The sequence below is a fragment of the Oreochromis aureus genome, linkage group 22 (assembly GCF_013358895.1).
Source record: "Oreochromis aureus strain Israel breed Guangdong linkage group 22, ZZ_aureus, whole genome shotgun sequence".
NCBI lineage: Eukaryota > Metazoa > Chordata > Actinopteri > Cichliformes > Cichlidae > Oreochromis > Oreochromis aureus.
This window is the reverse complement of record NC_052962.1, coordinates 28,963,941-28,990,159: the sequence shown is the minus strand read 5'-3', so window position 1 is coordinate 28,990,159 and position 26,219 is coordinate 28,963,941. Positions and strand designations below refer to the sequence as shown.

General features: G+C 43.4%; 3 protein-coding genes across 3 annotated transcripts in view; 2 read left to right on the top strand and 1 right to left on the bottom strand.

The window, feature by feature from the left end:
• LOC116315135 (fibrocystin-L-like) overlaps positions 1–359 on the top strand; it is a 70,269-nt gene extending 69,910 nt beyond the window's left edge. Inside the window, exon 33 of the mRNA XM_039605317.1 lies at positions 225–359. The gene's annotated coding sequence lies outside the window, so the exon portion shown is untranslated. The remainder of the gene's footprint in view (positions 1–224) is intronic.
• LOC116315475 (fibrocystin-L-like) lies at positions 1–26,071 on the top strand. Its single transcript, XM_039605316.1, has 14 exons — positions 1–10; positions 225–417; positions 2,416–2,558; positions 2,740–2,844; positions 3,104–3,289; positions 4,045–4,218; positions 7,379–7,581; positions 11,938–12,910; positions 13,222–13,470; positions 14,066–14,215; positions 15,309–15,483; positions 15,978–16,134; positions 16,259–16,415; positions 25,787–26,071. Exons 1-13 carry the CDS (start codon positions 1–3, stop codon positions 16,307–16,309), a joined length of 2,769 nt encoding a protein of 922 aa, XP_039461250.1. The 3' UTR covers positions 16,310–16,415; positions 25,787–26,071.
• LOC116315011 (gap junction alpha-9 protein-like) lies at positions 20,969–22,695 on the bottom strand. Its single transcript, XM_031733170.2, has one exon. It carries the CDS (start codon positions 22,693–22,695, stop codon positions 21,184–21,186), a length of 1,512 nt encoding a protein of 503 aa, XP_031589030.1. The 3' UTR covers positions 20,969–21,183.
• Positions 26,072–26,219: the final 148 nt, after the last annotated feature.

Here is a 26,219-nt window from a genome sequence, read left to right as displayed (position 1 = left end):
ATGGCTTACCGTCTAATTATACTAAACAACTAGGAAGAAATGACACTAAAAGAATTTCTATTAATCTGCAGAACAACCCGTGACATTCATGTTTTAAAAAAGAAGAACAATGAGAGCCAACGAGGTGACAAAGTGACAAGTGCCAGTCATCTTGGCACTTTAATGACAGAGGCTGCTACGTTGGAAAAATGAGTTGGCATACTTGTTTGTCTTCCTTTGTTCAGGCCACCGAGTTCTCACCATCCAAGGTTCGAACCTCGGGCAGCAAGACAATGACAGCATCGTGCTCGTAGGAAGGAAGAAATGTGTCACCGTGCTTTGGACGGCAACAAACATCACCTGTCTTCTCCCTGTGCTGCCACCTGGCATGCATGAGGTGGACGTACAGGTTGGGAACAATGGCTACCCCCAGACGAGGTACAGCGTCTGTCAAAGATGCACTGAGTGATTTGGAAGTGCTATCACGAGTTCATCTTTCACGTGCAAAAATGAAAGACTGCTGAATTGTTTTCTCACATGGCAGATGGGCCCAGGCGCATTCTGTATGGGTCAGATATAAACATTGTTTTATATGATGTGGGTTTTTTCAGTCAATATACACTGTATAGACTGTGCCAAGGTTCCTGACACTAGAGTTTGGTCCCTTCAAAGGAGTAGAAAATAAATAGGACAACAATAAACAAATAATAGAATAATAAATACACAAAAAGTGGAGCATGGTTTATTGCAGAGCGAGACAGGATTTGGGGTTGATTTGAAAATGTAATTAAATCTAGTTAAATAAATAAATCTCTATCTATCTCTCTATCTCTCTATATCTCTCTATCTCTCTCTCTCTCTCTCTATCTATCTCTCTATCTATCTCTCTATCTCTCTATCTCTCTCGGTGGCTAGCACTGTTGCCGCACAGCAAGAAGGTCCTGAGTTCAATTCCACCATCAGGCCGGGGTCTTTCTGTGTGGAGTTTGCATGTTCTCCCCGTGTTTGCGTGGGTTCCCTCCGGGTACTCCGGCTTCCTCCCACCGTCCAAAGACATGCAGCTTGTGGGGATAGGTTAATTGGATAATCGAAATTGTCACTAGGTGTGAGTGTGAATGGTTGTCTGTCCCTGTGTGTTGGCCCTGCGACAGACTGGCGACCTGTCCAGGGTGTACCCTGCCTCTCGCCCTATGACAGCTGGGATAGGCTCCAGCGCCCCCCGTGACCCTGAAAAGGATAAGCGGAAGCGGATGGATCTATCTATATACAGTGGTCGCTCATTTATCGCAGGAGTTGCGTTCTAATAATAACCCGCCATAGGTGAAATCTGCGAAGTAGCCAACTTCATTTTTTACAATTATTATAGATGTTTTAAGGCTGTAAAACCCCTCAGTACACACTTTATACACTTTTCTCAGACAGACATGAACATTTTCACACTTCTCTTTCTTGTTTAAACGCTCTCAAAGTTCAAACCTTCATAGAAAAATAAGTCCAGTATTATAGAATTAAACCAAAGGCACCCACGGTTGTCTTTGACGGTGCAAAACGTTTCATGGACAGTGTTGTGTTTGTTGGGGAGAAAACTTACAAACATACAGTACAGCACTTCAGAGTCACACTGCTAGCGATCGAAGATTTATGTAAATTTGACAAGCTGAAAGCATTCTGTACTGTGCAGGAGACATGGGACCAGATTGATTGAAAATGGTCTACAGCCAATCAGGACGCAGAACACAATGCGCTGTAAAAACTAAAACTAAAAATACAACATAAAAAAAGCATGCAAAATTGCGCAAAAAAAAAAATCAGCAAAACAGCAAGTCCGCAAAAGGTGAACTGCGTTATAGCGAGGGACCACTGTACATATATCATAGACAGTAGATGAATTTATCTAAAAGGCAGATATCATGTTCTGTTAAGTGCTCCTCAAAAATAGACTCGACTTTCTTGGAATATTTAATAAAGATCGGTAATTTTTCTACCTGCCCAAACGATCTTCTCTCCATGAAATGGTGCCATGTATTTGTATTCCCACCATTATTCATGAGGACAATAAAGGAAAATCTTAAGGGTAATTTTTTTTCCAGTTAAAATGTACAACAAATGATGTAGAAAACAAAAGCCAAAAGATATTTTTAGACTAAGGGGATTTGACACAGTTTTTACCCCAAAACATTCCAAAGACCTTCTTGGAGCAAATGCTGCCATCTTATTTCAAAGCGTTATCTGAATGATCTTTGATTTCAGTGGTCACCAGGTCATACAAACTGCATGTACAGAATCATTTGTCAAAAAGTGATTAAAAATTTGGTCGAAATTATCCTAAAGTTAGGTTTTAATAAGATACCAAAACAAATGACACAGTTTAAGATGAATTCTCATAAGTCCATTATTAATGCCTTTACCTTAGCTGGTCTGTTTTTTGTTTTACAGCAATGGTGTAAACACAACCATTGAGTACATCCTGGAAGTCTACAGCATCTCCCCGTTGTTCGGCTCTTTGATGGGAGGAACTGAGCTGACCGTTTCTGGCTCTGGTTTCAGCAGCAACGTATCTGACAACACTGTGTCTGTTGGTAAGCAACATGTGATCCAGTCTTAATTATGCCAACCGTGTGTTTTACTAGCAAATATATTTAAGCAATTTCTATGAATGGAAGTTAATGATGGTGCAAAAGCTTGCAAATATTTAAAAATGGTGTTGTAACAGAGCCGAATCACTGATCCCCTTCATGTTTTCTGTTTGCGTTGTGACAGGAAACGCTGCTTGTGAAGTGACGGCCGCCTCAGAGAATGAGCTGCAGTGTGTTGTGCAATCAGAGGAGAAGACCCACATCGTTACCAACCAGGGATTCGATCGTGGTAGTTTTATGTTTCTGTGCTTTGTGCAGCTGTCAAACTAAACCTGAGAAGCTGAAGTTGTGTACAACAGAAAGAGGATTAACTTACAGAAAACACACACCTGCGAGGAAGTTGTCGCCTGTAGTCTCTATGCAACCAAAATGCAACTGTTTCACAAAGAAATGTCTCAGATTATATTAGACATCAGACACTTTAATCCGTGTGTGTGTTTGTTGGTTCTTTGTGTAAATCTTATTCAACGTAACCATGCGTTTTCCAGTTTATGGGCAGGGAAATGCATGGAGTCCAGCCTCACTCACCGCATTCGTTGGCGACACGGTAATGTGGCGTTGGGAGGCACCAGCCTTTCAGGAAGTTGGGTACCGGGTCTTCAGTGTTTCCAGCCCGAGCGGTACCACTTATGAAGGAGGACCTTTCACCAGTGGAGAGACCAAAACTGCCCAAGGTAGAACCAGAGTCAGCTGTGCACAGATTTATGAAAAGGTTTTTCCTTCTTTATCTCCAATCACCAAAACAATCCACCATAACTTCTTCTGCACTATCATAAATTTAAGATTTCAGTGTGTGATTTTGTTAATTAAGTTTGTGTTGCTATGGTTCTTCTTTGTTTCCCTTTAAATATTCAGATATAATCCTCTGGACTCTCATTTAAAGTTCTGTTTTATCCCACATTGATCGCTGTGCTTCACCCTGCGTACACTGGACAACTTAAATTGTTTTATTTACTGGATTTAAGAAGTTCAAAACTTTGAATGGAATATTCCCGCCCAAAAAGGAAACAGTATTATAAATAAATAAAACACAAACAGGTCCAACAGGGTAAGGTGATAGGCAGTTTAATTTTCAGAAATCATTATAAAAAAGTAATAAACTCTGATTTGTACTTACTCCATGTTGATGATATTAATATTGATTGATATTGATTTATTGTTACTGTGCTGCACACTGTAGCCGCTTGTAAAACATGACCTCATTATGTCTAGATTTCATGATTTGTATATGAGAATGACTGGACACCTTTCATTTAGTGTATGTATAGTGATGTCATGATAAGCTACACGTGTTGTGCATGAATGAGTGTGCTGTGTTACACCTTTCAACATGCGTGAGCCACACTGAACTAGATAAGTGCACAGCGTGTCCAAGAATCTGTCATGACTTGATGTGATGTCTTTACAATCTGGGTCTCATGTCCCTCAGGATTTTTCAGCTACCGTTTCACCGCGCCCGGGGTTTATTACTACAGCAGTGGCTACATAGACAATGCCAACCTCAGACTCCTGCAGGGAGTTGTGAAAGTCCAGAGTCGGGAGGAAAAGAGCGGCGAGGTCTCTGTCAGAGTGAAGGGCATTGAGGCCAGACATGTGGCTGGAAGTAAGTTACAGTTTTTCTCAAATGCTAAAACACATTTCACAAATGTTCCCACCATGTTCCCCAATGTCTAAACACAACACCCTTTTCTAAAGCTACATAAACACAACCACACCTTCCCACTGCAAAACTCAAACTTTCACACCAAAAGAGCAGCTCGAAGCTTTCAAAAATGTAAACATTATACACATCATTACACACTACGGCAAAACAATTGAAAACACAATGCTCAATTTGTGAGAAGGTTCTTTGTTTCATAACTGCCAATGCATATTTTTCGAAACTATACAGTAACGGATCGTCGTAGATCTCTGCAGAGGATTAGGCATTTAGATTTGTGAGTTTCATATGAAGAGTTTAAATCTATAGAAAATCCTGCATGTACGTACACTACTGTAACACAACTCAATGCAAAAACAGAATCTATTGCACACAACAGTACTCTTGAAAACATGATCAGGGTGTGAAGTTTTTTTTATTTACTTTATTCACACCACACACACACCAAATCACTGTGCAGCATCATGTCGCTGAGCTGCATCGGGCCACATCACCTCATCCACATCGCAGGCTATATTGTCTCTTGCCAGGCACCGCGGGAAAAACGCCCTGGAATGGCAAATCCATCCTTGGAAGGCCTCCGCTGGGATGTCAACACAGGCCAGCTCCATTGCCCTTAGGAGGTTCTCTCTTGTGTATGGTTGTCTGTCATAAACCTTCCATCTCCACGATGAGAAGAACTCCTCTATAGGGTTCAGGAAAGGGGAGTAGGGTGGCAGACAGACGTTTAAAAAGTGGTCACTGTTGGTGGTGAACCACTCTCTGATTTGGTTTGTTCTATGGAAGCGGACATTGTCCCAAATGATCACATAAATGTGATGTGCGGGCCCAGGATGGTGTTGTTGGCAGTCCAGGAGGATGTCTTTTAGCTCCTCTAGGAAGGTGAGGAGACGTTGGGTGTTGTAAGACCCAAGGACAGCATGCCGGTGGACAAGCCCCTCCGAACCCATGGCCGCACAAAGAGTAATATTACCCCCCCCCCCCGTTGGCCAGGGACCTCAGTGATGGCTCTTTGGCCAATGATGTTACGGCCTCTTTCCCTTCGTTTCTGCAGGTTGAAGCCAGCCTCATCCAGGAAGAGGTACTCATGAGGTCTGGCCATCGCGTCCAACTGTAATATCCTCTGTGAAAATGTGAAAGTGCACAGGTGTTCAGAACAACAGTCAATCAGGTAGCACAGTATTGTCCAGAAGTAATGTAGGCCACTGAGCAACACAGTATATCCACTAACTGTACTGTGAACATGGATGTATACTTACTTGCACATACTCGTAACGTAGGTCTTTGTGTCGCGCAGAGTTGCGCTCAAAGGGAACCCTATAGACCTGTTTCATCTGCGTCTTTTGGCGCCGGAGAACTCGGTCTATTGTGGCCAAGCTGACATCGTCAGTGCTCTCAAAGTTGACATTATCAGCACTGACTTTGTCTGTGATCTCCCCGAGTCTGATGAGGTTGTTCCCACGAACCATATCCACAATGAGGGTTTCTTGTGCCGCTGTGAATATGGCAACCCTCCCACCTCTATGTGGCATTCTTTCAACTCTAAAGAAAGAAACATGTGTTGTCAATTGACATGTGTTACAATACAGTCACAACTGATTTGAAACCAATAGACTACTTTCACAGGTTTGTAAAACTGTATTGTGACAAAGAAAGCAATAGAGTACAATACCTGTTGTGTTGTCTGAATGCCCTGATAATGGTGGCCACGGTGAACCTACTCAGGTTTGGACGGACTCTTAGTCCTGCTTCAGCCATTGTCATGTGTTAGGTTTTTGTATTGTGATTGTCATTTATGCTTAGAAATATTTAACCATATATGCTTAGAAGTGTATAATTAATTGTGTAGTGATAGGATGTGTGATCTTTAGCAGGCTGCAAAGGCTTGGTGTGCATTCCAGAGTCATCTGGAATGCACACCTACATCCTGGGAGCATGGGAAGAGGTCGTACCTTGTTTTATTGTTTTATGGTAGGATAAATGTATCTAGGTCTGTTTTAGGCTAAGTGCATTTTGTTTAGATGAACTGACTTCCAGGCCAGCAGGTTTAGGAAGTCATTTATGGGTACACACACACACACACACACACACACACACACACACACACACACACACACACACACACACACACACGGTATTCTTTGTTCACATGTATACCTATGTAAGATGTATACCATATGTTAATGAACCTATGCATATTCATGTACCCACAATAAAAGGAGTGCTATGGGGAACCTGGCTGAGAGTCTGACGGAGGTCAAGTGGGTGGAACGACACTTGGCTCTGGGCAGGCTTCCCTCATGCATGAGTAGCCCACCGAACTTTGCCTACTTGGTGTTCAATGCTTTTGCGGTGTAGTAAATTGTCTCGTTCCAGGAGTGGGCCTGTGCTAGACAGACCCAACATCATGCCATGGACAATGACATGGTCAATGACTGTTGCTCGCATCTCGTCCGTAATGATGGTGCGAGGTTGTCTTGCTCTCCCTCCTGGACCTTCTCCTCTCCCATGTTGGCCTCCTCCTCTTCCTCGTTGGCCTGCTCCTCTTCTTCCAGGGCCAGCTCTTCTCCCTCCTCTGCATCGAATTCCTCTTCCCCTGACTCTGCCTTCATCCATTGTATCTGTTTGGAATCTTCAGCAAACTGTGCACTCTGAACTTGCTTTTTATACATGTGGTCACAGCATTAGCAACAAGTGTCTTCAATTTTGAGTCGTTGTGTGTAATGAATGACGCCAGGTGTGTTCATTGTGTTCAAATATTGCTGACTGTGGCAAGCATGTTGCATCAAATGAGCTTTCACTTGAGAATATGAGCAGAGTTCTTTTGCAACTTGTGTTTTAGCAAGGCAAAATGTGGTTAGATTTCTGACAACGGAGGATTGTGTTCTGTGAATTGTCTTCATGTGACATGTGTTTATGATATTGGTAAATGATGGCTAGATTTAGTAAATGTGTTTAGACAACTGGTCATTTGGTTTAGAGGTTTGGCGTTTGTGTTTTAGCATTTCAGAAAAACTGTAATATAAGTGGATAAAAGCTATGATTGATTTATCCAGTTCTAAGGTAGAATAAAAGGTAATGATCTCTGATTTACTTACTACAGGTTCACGTCGTGTCTCCAGAGCAGCGTCACAGTGCGTTGCCTCCCCGCAATGCCAACAGCCCAATCAGACTGATCCGCTTTCCCTCAGTACCTCTGCCTGCACCACTCCCATGGTTTACTCCATCTCTCCTAACCAGGGCTCATACCACAAAGGGATCCAGATCAAGGGCAAAAGCTTCAGCGACGTGGCCTGTGCTAATGAGGTTAGCAGAACTTTTTACAACTGCATCATTAAATGAATTTAATGTAAAATATCTTCTTTGCTCAGTGATTGTCCTGCATATTTCTTCTTAAAGTCAAGTCAAGTCAAGTCAAGTTGGCTTTATTGTCACTTCAGCCATATACAGTTTGTACACAGTGAGGCGAAACAGCGTTCCTCCAGGGCCAAGGTGCTACATGCAACATAAATTTACAACATAAATTAACAGAAAATCACTAAACTAGCTAACTAGAGACAGGACAGACTGACCTAACATAAATTACAACATAAATTAACAAAAACTAACTATCTAACTAAAACTAACTATTCTGACTAGGTAAGTAGTGCAAAGGAAACCGTAAACATACTTGGTATGTAGGTAGTGCAGGAACAGTAAACATAAAAATATTGTGCAAAAAGAGCATTTACAGGTTGATGTGTAAGTCCAGTCTCAGTGCTTTGAGGTAGTTGAGTTGAGCTGAGTGATAGAGTGTGTGTGTGTGTGTGTGTGTGTGTGTGTTTATCAGTCCAGTCCCTTTTTGTTGAGGAGACGGATGGCTTGTGGAAAGAAGCTGTTGCACAGTCTGGATGTGTGTGCCCGAATGCTTCGGTACCTTTTTCCAGATGGCAGGAGTGTGAAGAGTGTGTGAGAGGGGTGTGTCCAATCAGCCACAATGCTGGTGGCTTTGCGGATGCAGCGTGTGGTGTAGATGTCCTTAATAGAGGGGAGAGAGACTCCGATGATCTTCTCTGCTGTTCCCACTATCCGCTGTAGGGTCTTGCGGTCTGATATGGCACAGTTCCCAAACCAGGCAGTGATACAGCTGCTCAGGATGCTCTCAATAGTTCCTCTATAGAAGGTGGTCAGGATCGGTGGTGGAAGCTGGGCCTTTCTCAGTCTTCTCAGAAAGAAGAGACGCTGTTGGGCTTTCTTGTGCAGGAAGCTGGTGTTGAGGGACCATCCGAGGTCTTTCTCCAGGTGGGCGCCCAGGAACTTGGTGCTGTCGGCGATCTCCACAGAGGAGCCGTTGATGCTCAGCGGTGAGTGGTCGCCTCGTGTCCTCCTAAAGTCAACAACCATCTCTTTTGTCTTGTCAACATTCAGAGACAGGTTGTTGTCTTTACACCAGTCCGATAGCCTCTGCACTTCCTCTCTCTGTCGCTGACTCGTCGTTCTTGCTAATGAGACCCACCACGGTCGTGTCATCAGCGAACTTAATGATGTGGTTTGAACTGTGTGTTGCCACACAGTCATGAGTCAGCAGTGTGAACAGCAGAGGACTGAGCACACAGCCTTGTGGGGCCCCAGTGCATCAGTGTGGTGGTGCTGGAGGTGCAGTTCCCGATCCGTACTGACTGAGGCCTTCCGGTCAGAAAGTCCAGGATCCAGTTGCAGAGGGAGGTGTTCAGGCCCAACAGGCTCAGCTTTCCGATCAGTTGTTGGGGGATGATCGTGTTAAATGCTGAGCTGAAATCTATGTACAGCATTCGAACGTGTGTGTCCTTCTTGTCCAAGTGTGTGAGGGCAAGATGGAGTGCAGTGAAGATGGCGTCATCCGTTGAGCGGTTATGGCGGTATGCAAATTGCAGTGGGTCCAGTGAGGGGGGCAGCAGGGTCTTGATGTGTCTCATGACGAGCCGCTCGAAGCACTTCATGATGGTGGGTGTAAGTGCAACAGGACGGTAGTCGTTGAGACAGGACACAGAAGACTTCTTGGGCACGGGGACGATGGTGGTGGCCTTGAAGCACGTGGGAACAGCGGCACTGCTCAGAGAGATGTTGAAGATGTCGGTGAGAACATCTGCCAGCTGTTCAGCACATTCTCTGAGCACTCTGCCTGGGATGTTGTCTGGACCAGCAGCTTTGCGTGGGTTGACTCTGCGTGAGTTTTCCTCACCTCAGCTGTAGTGAGACACAGCACCTGGTCGTTCGGAGGAGGGGTGGACTTCCTCGCCGCCACGTCGTTCTGCCTGTCGAACCGAGCGTAGAAGTTGTTCAGCGCATCTGGGAGGGAGCTGTCACCATCACAGGCAGGTGTTGTCGTCCTGTAGTTGGTGATGGCTTGTAAGCCCTGCCACATGCGCCGTGTGTCTCCGCTGTCCTTGAAGTGGTTGTGGATTCTCTGGGCGTGTGCACGCCGCCTCTCTCTGATGGCCGAGAAAGTTCGGCCCTAGCTCTGCTAAGCGCCACCTTATCTCCCGCTTTGAAGGCAGAGTCTCTGGTCCTCAGAAGTGCACGCACTTCCGCAGTAATCCACGGTTTCTGATTGGGTCGTGAGATGATGGTCTTGGAGACAGTGACGTCATCGCTGCATTTGTTGATGTAGCTGGACACTGATGACGTGTACTCCTCCAAGTCAGTGAAGTCGCCGTAAGTTGCTGCCTCCCTAAACATGTTCCAGTCAGTGCTCTCAAAAACAATCCTGAAGAGCAGAGGTGGCTCCTGCTGGCCAGGTTTTCACCTGCTTCAGAACCGGTTTTGATCGCCTGACGAGTGGTCTGTATGCTGGAATTAGCATAACAGAGATGTGGTCTGAGTAGCCAAGGTGGGGGCGGGGCTCTGCCCGATATGCGCCGGGGATGTTTGTATAAACAAGATCCAGCGTGTTTTCCCCTCTTGTTGCAAAGTCCACATACTGATGGAATCTAGGAAGCACTGACTTGAGATTTGCATGGTTGAAATCTCCAGCAACAATGAACAGTCCATCCGGTGTGTGTTTTGCAGTTCACTGATGTTTGTATACAGTTCCCCTAACGCTTCCTTAGCATTAGCGCTAGGTGGAATGTACACTCCGGTAATAAAAACAGTGGTGAATTCCCGTGGTAAATAAAAAGGTCTGCATCTAACAGTCACAAACTCCACCAGCGATGAGCAATAGCTAGAAACTAGCACAGAGTTCTTGCACCATTTCGCGTTGATGTAAATACACAGGCCGCCACCGCGAGTCTTACCACACAGAGCTGCGTTTCTGTCGGCACGAAACGAGGCCAGCCCGGTCAGCTGAATAGCGGCGTCCGGTACTCTGTCGCTGAGCCATGTCTCCGTGAAAATAAAGACACAGCAGTCTCTAACCTCACGCTGTGTAGCCTGCTGGAGTCGGATGTAGTCCAGTTTATTATCCAGGGAGCAGATGTTGGATAAGATGATGGACGGGAGAGCCGGCCCATGTTATACATCAAAATACAACATTGCAACATTAGGATGCTGAAGAGTATATTTAGTATGACATAAATGTTTGATATATAATATAGTTTAATAAAAAAACAACAGTACAGCCTGTGGAGCTCCCAGAATCTTTTGAATGGACTGATTACATTATTCAGCCTTTATTTAATAAAATGTCTTTAACATTAGAGTGGCAGCTCTATTCAGTCTACTTGAAGCAGTCATTTCCATGGGATATTTTGGTATCCAGAGACAAAGTGGATCAAGCATTCTGGAAAAAAAGAAACTACAATTAAATTAAATGATTTGTTGACCTGAATTGACAGTTGAGATCTAAAAGTTAAGAACTAAAACTGATGGATAAACAGTAGAAATAGACAGCCATGCATGTGACTTAAAAAGATAACCAATGGTCAAAAATGGAAATAAATTGGTAGCTAATAAATTCTTACCTAATAGGCTGTTTGGAAAACTATGCAGCTGACACTGTTAGCTAAGTGTACCAATAAATCATAGACTGTATATAAACAATGGACTTGGCCACTGTGACTTCACTCATTGCTTAGGATACTGAGTGTTTTCACTGTTGTCGTGTGCTTGACAAGTCATTAGTTAATGAGTTTACCATCCTTTCTGATGCTAACAAAAAACATAACTTACCACATTTAACTTAAATCAGTTACTCATCAGGAAAGTATTTACTGGGGGGGGGGTTCCTGGAAGCCATTTCCATCTTTTAGACACAGTCTATGTAGTGCACAAATAACATTGCTGCATTAAAGCATGCTAGAAAAGCTCAGTAGTTAGCTGAAATTTTCAAAAAAGTAGTAAATAAAAATTAAACAAATGAACACTAACTTTAGCTAAATGTATATTAAAAAACAGTAATGGTCTAAATGAAGTAGTGAGTAAAGTAGAAGGACTTTGTGGATGTAAGACCTTAAAGCAAAATACTTAAATTAGTAAAATACTTGCGTCATTATAATGAAAGCATTCAAGAACACATGCTTGTAGTCCTAATCTTCAATTAAGACATAGTTAGATTTCATTATACTATTTAGAAAAATTTTAACCCCAAATCTCAGTTCTTTGACCAATAAATGTGTTGTCTTTAACTGAAGCTAGACTCGATTAGCCTTGATATAGCTCTTGTTCAGACTTCTTACCCACAGTGGTCTGCTCTGTGTGCTGCAGGTGATGGTGGGAGATCAGCCCTGTCAGGTGATCAACAGCTCCCAATCTGAGATTAACTGCCAGCTCAGCCCCAGCAGTGAACTTCCCATCGGCCTTGCTCTCCCTGTGGCCGTCAGAGTCAACAACCTAGGCAGCGCCGTCATCGCTGTGCCAAATGAGCTTGAGCGTCGCTTTGTGGTTCTTCCAGTGGTTGACTCAGTCTCGCCTCCTATTGGAAGCCCCACTGGCCACACCAGGCTCCTCATCCGCGGTTCTGGCTTCTCAGAGGGACTCTTAACTGTAGCCAGCGAGCTCTGTCGCATCCAGTCTCTTAATTACACTTCGATCATCTGCGACACGGCGCCTTCTCAGCCACACGTCGGTGATGTCATCTTTTACATGGGCCAAATCCAAAGCGCCTGCCACTCAAACTGCTCCTTCCGCTACTCCTCGTCCGTCACTCCCACAGTTACCGGCATTTCCCCGGACAGCATTGATGATGTCACTACTGTGACCATCTCTGGCTCAGGGTTTGGCAGCAGCGTGGATGATGTGGCAGTTTTTGCTGGGTTAACAGAGCTAGAAGTAACCGCCGTGACCGACGGCAACATCAGTGCAAGAGTCAGCGCTCTGCCTGCAGGTGACCACTCAGTCAAAGTGATTGTAAGAAGCAAAGGCCTCGCTTCTGGTCAGGTCACCCTGAGCAGTAAGGCACAAGCAACCCTGAACCCCAACGTGGGCAGTCTGGCGGGAGGAACGTCACTTATCTTCACAGGAAATGGCTTCGCTCCAGGGAACACAAGTGTGACGGTTGGTAGGAAACCCTGCAAGATTCAGGAGGTGACGCCGGGTCGTCTTATCTGCCTGACGCCTCCTAACAGTGTGGGGCTGGTGACCGTCATTTTGCACGTCTTCTCTGTGCAGTATCCTCCTCTTAACTTCACCTACTCCACCACCCACACTCCTGTCATCAGCTCCATCAGCCCCACCACAGGTAACTATGATGACAGAAAGATAACAAGCAGAGGCTACTGCAGTTTCTGCAGTCTGTTTAAAGAATACTGACAGTATAGAAGAACACAGAAAAAAGTCACTGAAAATTGGAAATTGGTTCAGTCTCATTTGCCATAATTTATCATTATTATTACTGAACAGATAAAATATTATTCCAGCTCATGACATTTATAGATTTATGTGTCATTCAGTACCGTAATATATGATGTCTTGTCATGTACAAAGCCACCAGTCTTGTCTCAGATTCTTTGTTTATATAGTTTCTTCATCTCCTCTGTTTATTTCCTGCAGGGCCGAGCGGGTCCGTCATCACCCTGACAGGTTCAGGCTTCGGCAATGACTCTCAGCTCGTCACCATCACCGTAAATGGCGTCCCTTGCAATGTTTCCACGGTCTCTGACACACAGGTCCAGTTCGCCGCAGGAAACAATCCAGGGGGGACGTACCCAGTCATGCTGCATCACCAGGTCAAAGGTTATGCCCAGTCAGGAGTCATGTTCACGTATGAACTGACGCTCAGCAGTGTGCAGCCCAGTGAAGGTAAGCAATATTAAAACTCTCTGTTCATCCGCATTTTATTTAATCAGCTTATTGAGAGAGAACAAAAACAAGAAAAAGCAGACAGACCTAATCGTGAAATAAAAAAATAAAACCTAATAATTTTTTCTGTAGATGCATAAATCCATATTTACTGGGGCTACTTAATTTGAAGAATATCTAACATTCCTCTTAAACTTTTTTTGTATTGATTATAAAGCAATAAAGTAAACAGAATTAAGAAAACAGAACAAATGATGTCTCCAGGGAGAAAGCCCACTGTCGGGAATAACAATGCTGGATGCATTCAGAATTTTTGTGAGAGTCGCATCTGTCTGACGTTATAGAGTTAATTGGATAAAAAAGGAAGAAATAATTATATTTTTCTGATAATTTTAATTAGTTTTAAGTTGTTTATAAAAAGGAATCAAATAAAAGAAGGACTGATCATTCAAACATCTTGTCTCAAAATACTTCACAGTGAAATAAACTTTGCAGCTTTTGTCTTTTTTTTTTTATTCCTTCATTTCTTTTGATCCTCTAACCAGTTTTTTATTAGGTTACTGACTTGGATTCTTCCCTTTAATCTGCCATTCAGGTAGTTTCGGTGGCGATGCGCTGCTGTCCATCCAGGGCTCTGGGTTTGATCCACGCAACTCCACTGTGCTGATCTGTGGGGAGGAATGCCAGGTTCACAGACAAACATCCACATCCACCCATCTGTACTGCCAGTCTCCACCTCACAACAGTAAGTTTAGGGAAGTTTTACCTAAAGCGGATGATCATGCAGATGAAAAAATCTCAATCACTAATATCACTAATAAAATGTGAGTTTTGAAAAATGTTGTTAAACACTGTGCATGCTGTAAAATGCAGCTATGGCATGCACAGCGATTGATTTCTAGGGTTATAAACGTTGCTATTATTACTGCTAAGTAATGCACTGCAGTGTATTTTGAACATTTCTTTCCATTAGTTGGAAAGAAGACACATTACCCCGACAGCACAGTAGTGTATCACACTCTGTGGCTAGTGTTAGGCATTATGTAGCAGAGATGTGGGTTTGCACATTGGGAAGAGGTCATTTCTACGTCGCATAGTGCTGCTTTGCCCATGTTCCACCTCTCTGTGAGCTGCATAGAGAGGGATTCATTAGCTTTAATGTACCTTTCTCATCTGGAACACATTGGGGGTGACGCTTAACTCTGCTTAACCGATGCAGGATCTGGGCTAGCCTGTGAATCCTTGCTGGATGCATGCCCTGGTCACAATTTAAACTCTGGTCTGTTGCTCCAAAAATGAAAATGAACATGATTTTTACAGGAAAACTGAACCTACAAGAGTTTGCTGATCTTATCCTGCTTCGCAAAAAATTAAACTAAGATTGTTACAAATTAGAGATTGTGCAGTGGCAAAATTCTGAGCAGCACTGTTACATTACCAAATACAAAAAAACACTTGTAAAATCCAGATCCACAGCTTTAATAATATTAATAGCTACTAAACACAAACTAGTTAAAAAAATATCTCTGTGACAAGCAAGATTTAATTTATTTTACCTTTTAAAGTACTGTATGTGTTTTTACAGACAAAAAAATACTTATTATCACATCAGTAGTTGTCAGTAGCTGGTTTAAGACACCAACTGAATTCCCTAAAGGCCTTAAAGGAGACAGACTGTGGTTATGAGGAATGCTGTCAGCCTTGTCACAAGGCAGAAAATGGTCACATTTGATAAGAAGATAACTTGATATGGATGATGAGACATCTGAAGCTTTTGTTGTTGCGCGATTTGTCTGTCTGTGTGTGTGACTGCGTGTGTGTGTCCTGTATCCTTGCAGGCACTCAGTCAGAGGTCAGCTGCCTTGTTGCCATCATTAACCCACATGATGCGGTCAACGTGTCAAACGGCTTCACCTATAAATCTCAGCTGACTCCAGTGATCACTCAGGTTTCTCCTCGCAGAGGCGGCACTGCTGGAGGCACCCGGCTCACAATCGCCGGCTCTGGTTTCAGGTACAGCAAAGGAAGAAAACATTTCACTCAATTGAGAGACGCCCAACGTGCATGGATCACTGATCAAGAATAAGTGCTCAGCCGACAAAAGATATCTGCTTTTGCTTTCACTTTCTCTGCTTGGGAACACGGGGATTACAATCCTGAATAATAAATTACAAATACTGCTTTTTGTTGAGCATGTTTGACACATAATGAATTATATTAGTGTCTGCACACGTATTCATTACCACTAAGGGCCATAATTTTGTTTTTTTTACACAGTCATCTGCCATCAGCTCTTTTTAAACAATGTAAAACTCACAAAAACTGGGTGCTGCCCCTCGGCTGGCTTCCAGAAGTTTCCCATTTAGAAAATTTGGCAAACTGGGAGTTGATCTTAAAGAAAGATTACTGAGGAGGTCACTGAATAAAAAGAGAGTTATAAATGAGCATACAAGGTTTTCTTCAGTCTGTCTCTCCTGCTTGCGTTCACTCCCCCTCCCATATTACAGCACTGACATTAACGAGATCAACGTGACGATCGCAGAGTCTGTGTGTGACGTGCAGTCCGCCAACAGCACGCACATCATCTGCGTGACCAGCGCTCAGGGGCAGTCTCAGGAAACCAAAGTCAGAGTCAGCATCGGAAACCAAGGCATCGCCAAGATGGTGAGGTTGATTTGTTTGTGTTTAGTAAAGTTACTCGTCTTCCAAGGACAGGAACAGTGCTGTGTGACTGATTTCATTGTTCCTGATTACATATTTTCATCAAGTGTTCTTTGTTGTTCTTCAGGACAACGCAGATTTCTTCTACATTGACGTGTGGTCGTCCAAGTTCACGTGAGGAGGTCTGTCTCCACCTGAGGAGGGCACATTTGCTGTTATTACTAAAGGCCAGACCATCCTGCTGGACACCAACACACCTGTGCTCAAAATGCTGCTTATTCAAGGTGCGAAAATGACTTCTTAATGTGTGTTTTTACAAGCCAACATTGTGTAAAAAGTAAATTATGTTTGATGCAGTGTTTGTGAAAATGCAAAATTTGGAAAACTGTTGCAGAATAAGATAAAATTGAAAAATTGAAAGAAATTCAAACTGTCAGAGAAACTCAAGTTCTTTTTACGTTCAGGAGGAACATTAGTGTTCGATGAAGCCGACGTCGAGCTGCAGGCAGAAAACATCCTGATTAGGGCTGGGTATCGTCACTCATTTCTAGAATCGATTTGATTCCGATTCACAAGGTCCCGAATTGATTCGATCCATGATTCGATTCGATTCAATTTGAATTGGGCAAATTTTGCCTCAGACAGTCAGAAATATTATAATTCAGATCATGCATCAGTAAATTTCTATATTTTTATATCTATAAAAAGAAATCTGACACTTGCGAGACATAATCAAAGGTGTAAGCGTCACAGCAGATGCCTTTGTGTCAAAGTAGCTGAGGATAAAACACAGAAAAACATGAAGGTGATTTTCCTGGCCTGGGATTTTATAAAAATATTCTGCAGTAGATCAAAAACGAAAGAAAACCATTAATGAACATATGAACATTACCTGATGCTGCTGAAGTGAAGCAGAGCAAAGTTAGAGGTTTTATTAGAGACACAGCTGAGCGTTTTGCAATTTTGCATAATTTTAAAAAGTTTAAATTTGTTCAGTAGCCTATTGAACGGCAGAAATGAGGTTTTCTTTTCGGAAGTAAGTAAAAGGAAAAAAAAAAACAGCGGCCGACAGCGCTGTAAGAACGGTAGACTTGTGTGTAACAAGCAAGCGAATAATGCAGAAAAAAGATTTTTAGACGGGAAACTGTTCTTGAAGTTTCCCTGAGAGAGAGAGAGAGAGAGAGAGCTGTGCATGTAGTGTGATTTTTATCGTGGTGGCAGCAAAACAGCAAAAGTAAGAGGGAATTCATGAGGATGTTTATGTGAAGCATAGTTTGCTGCTTCTTTTGCTGCTGGTTTACTCAATATTGTTTGGAGAGAGATAAAACCTGCAGCTTCAGAATCAGCGCAAAAAGGGCGTAAACACAAAGCGCGGACCCGCCGAAACTTCAGAATCAGCGAGCTGTCAGCTTTCAGCTCGTGTCCGTGTCCGTGTCCGTGCCGTCGGGTGAGAAAGGCGACATCCTGACCAACCGCCCCCAACATGTCCGACTGGATAACCGCTGCTCATCAACAATCACAATGAACACCGGTGTACCACAGGGCTGTGTGATGAGCCCTTTCCTCTACTCCCTCTTCACCCACGACTGCAGACCTGCTGATGGTTCCAACACCATCATTAAGTTTGCAGATGACACCACGGTGATTGGCCTCATCAGTGACAACGATGAGGCCGCCTACAGGGAGGAGGTGGATCGTCTGGCTGAGTGGTGCGACACAAACAACCTGCTGCTTAACACCGAGAAGACTAAGGAGGTCATCGTGGACTACAGGAGGAATGCTGACCCACATCCACCCATCCACATTAAGGGGATGGCTGTGGAGCGTGTGAGCAGCTTCAAGTTCCTGGGAGTCCACATCTCCGAGGATCTCATCTGGACGACCAACTGCTCCAAGCTGGTCAAGAAGGCTCACCAGCGCCTCTTCTTCTTGAGGACTCTGAGGAAGAACCACCTGTCCTCAGACATCCTGGTGAATTTCTATCGCTGCACCATCGAGAGCATCCTGACCAACTGTATAACAGTCTGGTACGGGAACTGCTCTGCCTCGGACCGAAAGCGTTGCAGAGGGTCGTGAAAACTGCCCAGCGCATCACCGAGCACCACTTCCTGCCATAAAGGACATCTACAGGAAGCGGTGTCTGAAAAGGGCTGGGAAAATCATCAGAGACCCCAGTCACCCATCACATAGACTCTTCACCCTCCTGCCCTCTGGGAGGCGCTACAGGAGCCTCCGGACTAAGACCACCAGGTACCGGAACAGCTTCTTCCCACAGCTGTCAGACTCCTGAACTCTGCCTCCTGACATCTGACCCACGTTAAACTCATGGACTGAACATACACACACCCACAACCACTAGCACTTTACCACTACTGTATAGTTCTGTGTAGATAATCATTCTGTACATACAATAATTTTAATCCCACAACTGTTTATAACTTACATAGTTCACATTCTGTATAACTGTATATCTCAGATTTCTGTATAGTTTTTATTTCATATTTATATCCTGTTCATAGCCTGTACATAGCTTGTACTCACTACAGCCTGTACATACTTATAGTTATAGAATATTCATAACATACTTCACACTGTGTACATTATAACATACCATAATAGACCCATTTCTGTAATATACTTACACATCTCTATTATTGCTAATTTATATTGTAATATATCTATATCACGACTAAAGCACTTTCTGGATGGATGCAAACTGCATTTCGTTGCCCTGTACCTGTGACATGTGCAATGACAATAAAGTTGAATTCTATTCTATTCTATTCTATCTCACTGATTCTGATGTTTCGGCGGGTCTGTGCTTTGTGTTTATGTCTTTGTGCAGAATCCGTGTACCTGCTCTCATTGACTGTTTTAGCTGTTTGGTGGTTGTTGAAATTTTGTGAGGCTTAACCTGAGATTCTGGCATTTTGGGCAAAATAAATTTATATTAAAAAATCGATTCAGGATTTTAATGAATCGATATCACGTTATCCATGCGAGAATCGATTTTAATCGATAAATCGATAATCAAAACCCACCCCTGGTGCCAGGTGTAATAATTGTAAAATGCTTCCTACAGTGAAGCTACATCTCGTACATCTTCATATAGGTTTTTGTAGGAATTTGCTCACTTGTGTGGCAACAGTCATGGAAACATCATTGTGGCTTATATGTATGTTTTTTCTAACCACTGTAATGTTTTGCTGCAAGTGAGATTTACTGCTGGAAAAGTCTTGAGGAAGATATTTCATGTCAAAAGTAACAAAGTAAACAGACAGATGAGTTGAGTTAACTCCTTTGTTGCATAAAAATTATTGAAATCATAATTATGATGCACAGGTTCAAAATCAGCCTCCACCAGCCAGTGGGCCCGCTCGATCTCCCCCCTGACATGTAACAGTACATTTGCATAATGACTGAAACCAGCCCACTGAAGGAACAATGGGCTGTGAGGTCAGGAATTTGCATAATTATGATTAAGGAACTGACCTCACAGCCCATTGTTCCTTCAGTGGGCTGGTTTCAGTCATTATGCAAATGTACTGTTTATAAGGTTTGGGGAAACCTGCAGTCAGCTGAGACTGAAGAAGTCACTTGGATGAGTGACGAAACGTTTCTCCCACAAAACGCTACGTCCAGATGAACAGATTCAACTTTTGGAGATTTACTTTCCTGGATGATTGAGAATGCATCAAGAAGATATAAAAGGCATCATTATGTTAACGAGGTAAATGATCCTAGTCAGTACTGTTATTTAAGTTGAGGTTAACAGAGAGAAAACAACACTTCTTTTGCTATGAACTCTCAGACAGTATAAAACATAGGCGCAGGTTCGAGGTCTGAAAAGTGAAGCCCATGCAGAAACGCTTTAAACCTGCATTCTTACTAATGTCCACCGGGGGGGGGGGGATTCCTGTGATTTCAAAAACAACGTGGGTGTCAAAGAAGTCAATGGGGAAGCAGCCCTCTGCCCTGACCTCTGTAAACACTTTCACGATTAGTTTATGGGTTAAGTCACTGCGTTTGGGTCATATTAATAAAAACATTAAGTCAAAAAACAGGAAGTAAATGAATAAATGGATATTCTAAGGAAGAAGGATTATCCAGGAAATGCTCATTGGCTTACTCTAACACTTATTAGAGGATCACCAGGGGGTCCTTTGTCCCTCATTGGGGGGATACTCCCACTGGGTTTAAATCTGGGACTCTCGGCCATTTGACCTTAGAACTGAAGAAGCTTCTCGGATGAGAGGTGAAACGTCTTCAAGCAACTTAAAGAAGTCCAGACGCTTTTCTTTGCAAACTCCTTTGACTACGATGACCTGGATGACTGAGAACCTTCACAGACTCATTGGCTTACCACTTGTGACTGACAGCTTGTTAACCACTGAGGATGCTACAGTTCCATGTCCATCTTTTATACTGTCTGTGAATGACCTGCAAGCCTTCATTTTAATTGTAAATATGAAAAAATGAAAGGTTAATAAAGCATTTGAGCAGATGTGTTTATCGCACAGTACACCACACAAACATAAAGGTCAGCATTTTCTAAAGTTGGTTTCTGAGACAAGGACCCATTCTTATCTGTGAAAGCTACCAGAATTCATGGAGTTTAGCAATAATTCAGTGCTAGGTGCATGTTTCAGTTAAACAGTTCAGCGTGTGTGACCCTTCAGCCTTTATCTGACCATTAAAACATTTCAGAATAACTTATCATGACTTATCATCAAATATCATGAGGCCCCACTCAGTCATGTCAGTTGCTAACATAGCTTGATAGCTTGATCATTTGAGGGTCTAAGCTCAGTCTGGAAGCCTGAAACTGACCTGGAAATCTAAGAAAACAAGACTGTGCATCCTAGCTTGAATCCCTCTAAATGGAAGAGTGGATGTTAGATTGCTTGCGCGTCACGTGCTCTTTCTAACTAAGACTGGAGAATATCTCTGAAAAAATGGCACAAGCATAATCTCTGCAGGCTTTTTGTGATTGTCTAAACTGTGTAAAAGGTGCAGTAATACAGTGTTTTAATGGCTTCTTCTAAGCAGTCTTCATATCTGTAAATCAGTCGGGGCTCGTCTGCTGCTGGCGCTGCTGGCAGCTGACACTCGCCGGTTTGGTGGGGAGGCGGCAGGGCTATTGCTCTCCCGGCTGTGTCGAGATATAGAGCTCAGCTCCCCCGCAGAGTCTGGGCTCTGGGGTCTGCTCGGTCTCTTAATGTCTGACTTGGAGAGGATCCTCGCTCTAGGGCCGCCGCCGCCGCTGCTACGTAGCTTCATGCTGTTGTTCCCGTTGTAGGAGTCTCCACTGTCTGAGCCGTTTCCCTCCACAACTGTGGAGCAGTTCCACGGTGGGGTGATCCTTCGTGTCTTCCTCGTGATGCCTGACAGCACTGTGCTGGAGGAGGCATCTGAAACAGGCAGGGTGGGGTACTCAGATCTTGCACGCTCCAGGTCCTCGTGATGTGGTGGGGATTGATCTTCTCGTTCCTCCTGTTTGTCTGAAGGAGGGGACCTCGTCTCACTGCTGGTATTGTTGGAGTTGTTGTTGTGCTCCGTGGGACTCGGGACTCCTTCCTTGCCCTCCTTTTGACTGTCCGGCTTTCCACCAGGGTCCCCTTGAATTGGGACGAAGGCGGAGGAGGCGTTGAGGAGAGGGTAGTTGGGTCCGTTGCCCTGTTTCTCCAGCAGTAACGTGTACCCGCTTGGTGCTGTGGGGATCGTACTCTTGCGTCCCACAGTCGTTCCCATGCAAACCTGATGCACCACTGAGTCCTTTTTCGACTTGCTGACATAATAATCGTCCAGGTCATCCTTCAGGTGTGGATAGTAGTCCAGAATGCCCTTCTTAATCCTCTTGAAGCTCAGGTGCATGATCTCCAGCAGACTGAGGAAGAGGGAGATGCAGGCGATAGCTTGCATGAACATCATGAAAACAGTTTTCTCTGTCGGCCTCGAGACGAAGCAGTCCACCACGTTGGGACACGGCTCCCTCTCGCACTTGTAAAGGGTGCTCAGGCGGTTTCCGTACAGGATGTATTGACCCGTCATGAAGCTGACCTCCACCACTGAGCGCGTCACAATGTGGGCCACGTAGGTGCACAGCAGGGAGCCCCTCAGTGGTGCTTTGTTGAGCTTCCCCTGCTCCAGCTGCCTCATCTCCTTTTCAATCCTCTTCTTCACCTCTGTCAGCTCTGCATCCACCGCCTCCAGCTCCCGCCGGAGAGCCACTTTCTTGCAGTGGCGTTCCTTCTCCAGAGCACGCAGCTGGTAGATGGCATGACCCATGTACACCAGGGAGGGCGAGGACACAAATATCACCTGGAGCACCCAGTAGCGGATGAGGGAGATGGGGAAGGCCTGGTCGTAGCATACATTCCGGCACCCTGGCTGCTCGGTGTTGCAGATGAAGTCAGACTGCTCGTCATTCCAAACGTCTTCTGCAGCGACGCCCAGGACCAGCATTCGGAATATGAACAGGATGGTCAGCCAGATCTTGCCAACCATGGTGGAGTGGATGTGCACCTCCTCCAAGATCCCACCGAGGAAGTTCCAGTCGCCCATTTTTTACTTTAGCAGCTCTGTAACAAAAAAAAAGAGAGAAACTCATTTCTTTACTACGAGTTCAATGTTTCTTCTAACCACTCGCACCTGTGATCTCACCTCCTCTGTGTCAGAATGAGAACCTTTCAACCTTCTTGAAGGACATTCAAAGCTCTTCTTTGGATCTTGGCTACCTTTTGTTATGTTCTCCATAAACATGATCCCACACTGCTTCAGTAATGTTGAGGTCAAACCTCTGGGGAGGCCAATCTATGACTGATAGAGTTCCACTGTGTGTTTTTCTATCCCAGGATGCTTTTACTGCATTGGCAGTGAATCAAAAAATGAAGCCAATCAGATTCATTCCAGATGGTGTTGCATGATAGATCAAAATGTGAAGGTACTTTTCTGCAGATCCTTAATAACACTGGCTGAAATGAAGCCCCAAGCATTGACAGCCCCCACCATATTTGCCTGTTGACATTCACTGTTGTAACTCTCTCCTGATAAGTGACAAGCTCTTCAGAAAGTCTGGAGAACTACTGCCCAAGACCACTTTAAAATAATTACAATAAGTCTGGCTCCTTGTCATTTAAGGCGAGTAGTAAGCCACAGTTAAAACCAGACACACACCACATATGGGGTGGCTGCAGCTTAGGAAGTAGATGGAGGTCAAATATCCTTTGGCAAGATACTGAACCCCAAGTAAATATCAGAGTCTGAATGTGTGCGAACGTGCTTGGATTAATAGCTGAATGAATGAATGAGTGAAGGGCATGTTGTATAAAGCTCTGGTACTCAGGTACAGTAGAAAAGCAATGTATAAGAACCAATGGTAAATGGATTGATTCTTATATAATGCTTTTCTACTCTCCCGGAGTACTCAAAGCGCTCTATACAACATGCCACATTCACCCATTCTCACAAGCACTCCCTCTAAACTGAGTGCTTTCTAACTACATTCACACTTCGACGGATGCATCGGAGAGCAATTTGGGATTAGGATTTTGCCCAAGGACACTTGACATGCAAATTGGAGGAGCCAGGGACTACTACTAACTAATCGAACCACTAACCTTCCGATCAGTAGGTGACCTGCTCTACCTCCTGAGCTACAGCCAATCCATTAACAAGTTTGAAGACTGCCCTCACATGCAACAGGATGCAGCATTACAATCCTGAAAAGTACAAGTCCATGTAGCCCATTGGAAACAGAAGCTGATGTTTGCTCTTCACGTGTGGTGAAATCACAGATGCACGTGTGCCAGTGGTCAGAACAGGATTTTCATAGAACAAAGAGACGACCGTGAAGGGGAACACGGGTACATTTAAAGGTTTTTTCATGTTTTTATGGATAGAGACTAAGACTACTGACTAAGACTATCTTTATAATGGTTTATTGATATTTTATATTATATCAAGGAACAGAACAGCACAGTGTAATTTAGAAGGTATAAAATCCATTCACATCAGTTAGATGCTTATTTCAGCGCGAACCTGAATATTTGTCTGCTGCTTTTCATTTTGAGCATGAAAATAAGTCACTTTCAAAAGTTCTTTCAATATGAATCGATTCTTTAAGGTTAGAAAAATCTTACTTATCATCTTTTTAATGTGTGATGTATTTAAATATTTTTGTGTAACTGTTTATTAGCCAACAAGTTTTAAAAAAGGATGCAAAGAAGCATATACAAGGTAATATCTGAGAATAACCTAACCCCAGAGAAGAGCTTCAGTTGCTTTTTTTAAAAATATTAAAAATTTACACGGCAAAGCTGGTTTTCAAAATGAGCTGAAACTGAAGAAAAATGGCTTTAAAACGCTGCTTACATGCTGATACATCAGTAATTATTTTATAGTCTGATTCAAGAAAAAGTACAACACTGTTAGGTTACATTTCACTGCTGATGCTTTTAAATGTAAGCATCATTCCTTCAGAATAAAAGCCCCAGCTTACTGAGTTACAACTAAACCACAGCCCAGCAGACACCATTTGAGACAGGACTCTGTTCTTTTCACCAGTATTTTGTGTCATCATTATAAAAACTTCCAGATAAATGAGTAAAACCAGACACAACCGATCATTTTAAATACAAATCAATAATTTAGCGTTAACTCACCTTTTATCTTCCATATGAAAATGTAACCATAAAGGCCTTTTTGATGTGACGCTGCTGATTTCTGACCTATGAAAGCATCTTTTATTTATTTTTCATCTCTTATTAAAGGTAAAATCTTCACACTGGCAGACATTTAACTCCCTGCTGTTGGTCACGAACTGGGTAAAAACAAATGAGGCGAGCTGGCACTAACTCTTCTCGACTTATAGGGTGTGAAACACCATCAATCAATTCCGTGGCAATGGTCTGCTGCCATTTACCTCACAGCACTATGAATGGACGACCTGCCAGTTCCTGCGAGTCATCAGGGGTGAAATGTGCTCCAAAATATTTGGTTGTCTGTCGCCTATTTCTGGTTGAACCCAGAGGACCCTGGACTGGTTTGATCCTCTAAATTTAGATGAAAGTAGCACAGAACTGGGTGCACTGGGCTGGGCCTTGGTGGGAATATGGGTTCTTAGATGGCGCTCTCATTTTCTAAACTGTAGGATATTTTTGGATCTTACTCGAGGACAAAACAAACAAACAAATTGAAGACCGGTACTCCCAAAACTAGAGATATTAATTTTACAGAACCTCAATTCTACTTTATTCCAACAACAGATGTTACAATAGAAAGCTTTACTTTACATGAGCCTCCATGTTTGTTTTTTCAGGCTAAATGTTTTAATGAATATTTGTTTGACTATTTACCAGAATATGTTTTTAAAATTGCACAAATTAATGAGGAATTCAAAGAAAAGTCCCATTTTTTTTCTTAATGCACCTTCATAGATGGATATCTATTCATTTTGTTTTCCTCTATGAAGGAACTTTGTAATTTGAAAAGTTTTTCTTACATAATGGATTTCTTCTTCTTCTTTCATCTGCTGTCTTTACGGTACCCCACAGTGGATCATCTGCCTCCATCTCACCCTATCCCTAGCATGCTCCTCTGTCACACCAACCTTCCTTTACTATACCCATGAATCTCCTCCTCCTCCCCACAACAGGTCTTGCTGCCATCTTCTGCTGACTGCTCATACCTCCAATTCTCCAGGTTCTCTAACACCTGCTCCCTACTCTGAAGAGCACAACGTCGTCCGCGAACATCATTGGCCACTGAGACTCCTGCCTGACCTCATCTGTCAACCTGTCAATCATAAATCGTCTATTGTGCTTATCTATCTATTAACCAGAAAAAAAGATTTATTTGATTTATGTAGAGTAAAATGTATTACCATTGTTTGTCTGTTTCAAATTTATTTGTTTCCCATTTCTGCTACAGCAAGCAAATAAATAAGGAAGTGTTCAAACATCAAGATTTTATATTTAACCAATGAAACAGTACACTGAATAGGCAGGCTGGTGGTGGTGTATATCACAACAGTGTGAGCCTGGGGTCATGTCCTGGTCAAGATCATCTGGGGTTACGGCCCTGCAGGC

Coding starts and splice junctions, on each gene's coding strand:
- LOC116315475 (XM_039605316.1), top strand. Junction 2,559..2,739: donor TGACAACACTGTGTCTGTTG/GTAAGCAACATG, acceptor GCGTTGTGACAG/GAAACGCTGCTTGTGAAGTG. Junction 4,219..7,378: donor GGCCAGACATGTGGCTGGAA/GTAAGTTACAGT, acceptor TACTTACTACAG/GTTCACGTCGTGTCTCCAGA.
- LOC116315011 (XM_031733170.2), bottom strand. CDS start 22,695: ATGGGCGACTGGAACTTCCTCGGTGGGATCTTGGAGGAGGTGCACATC.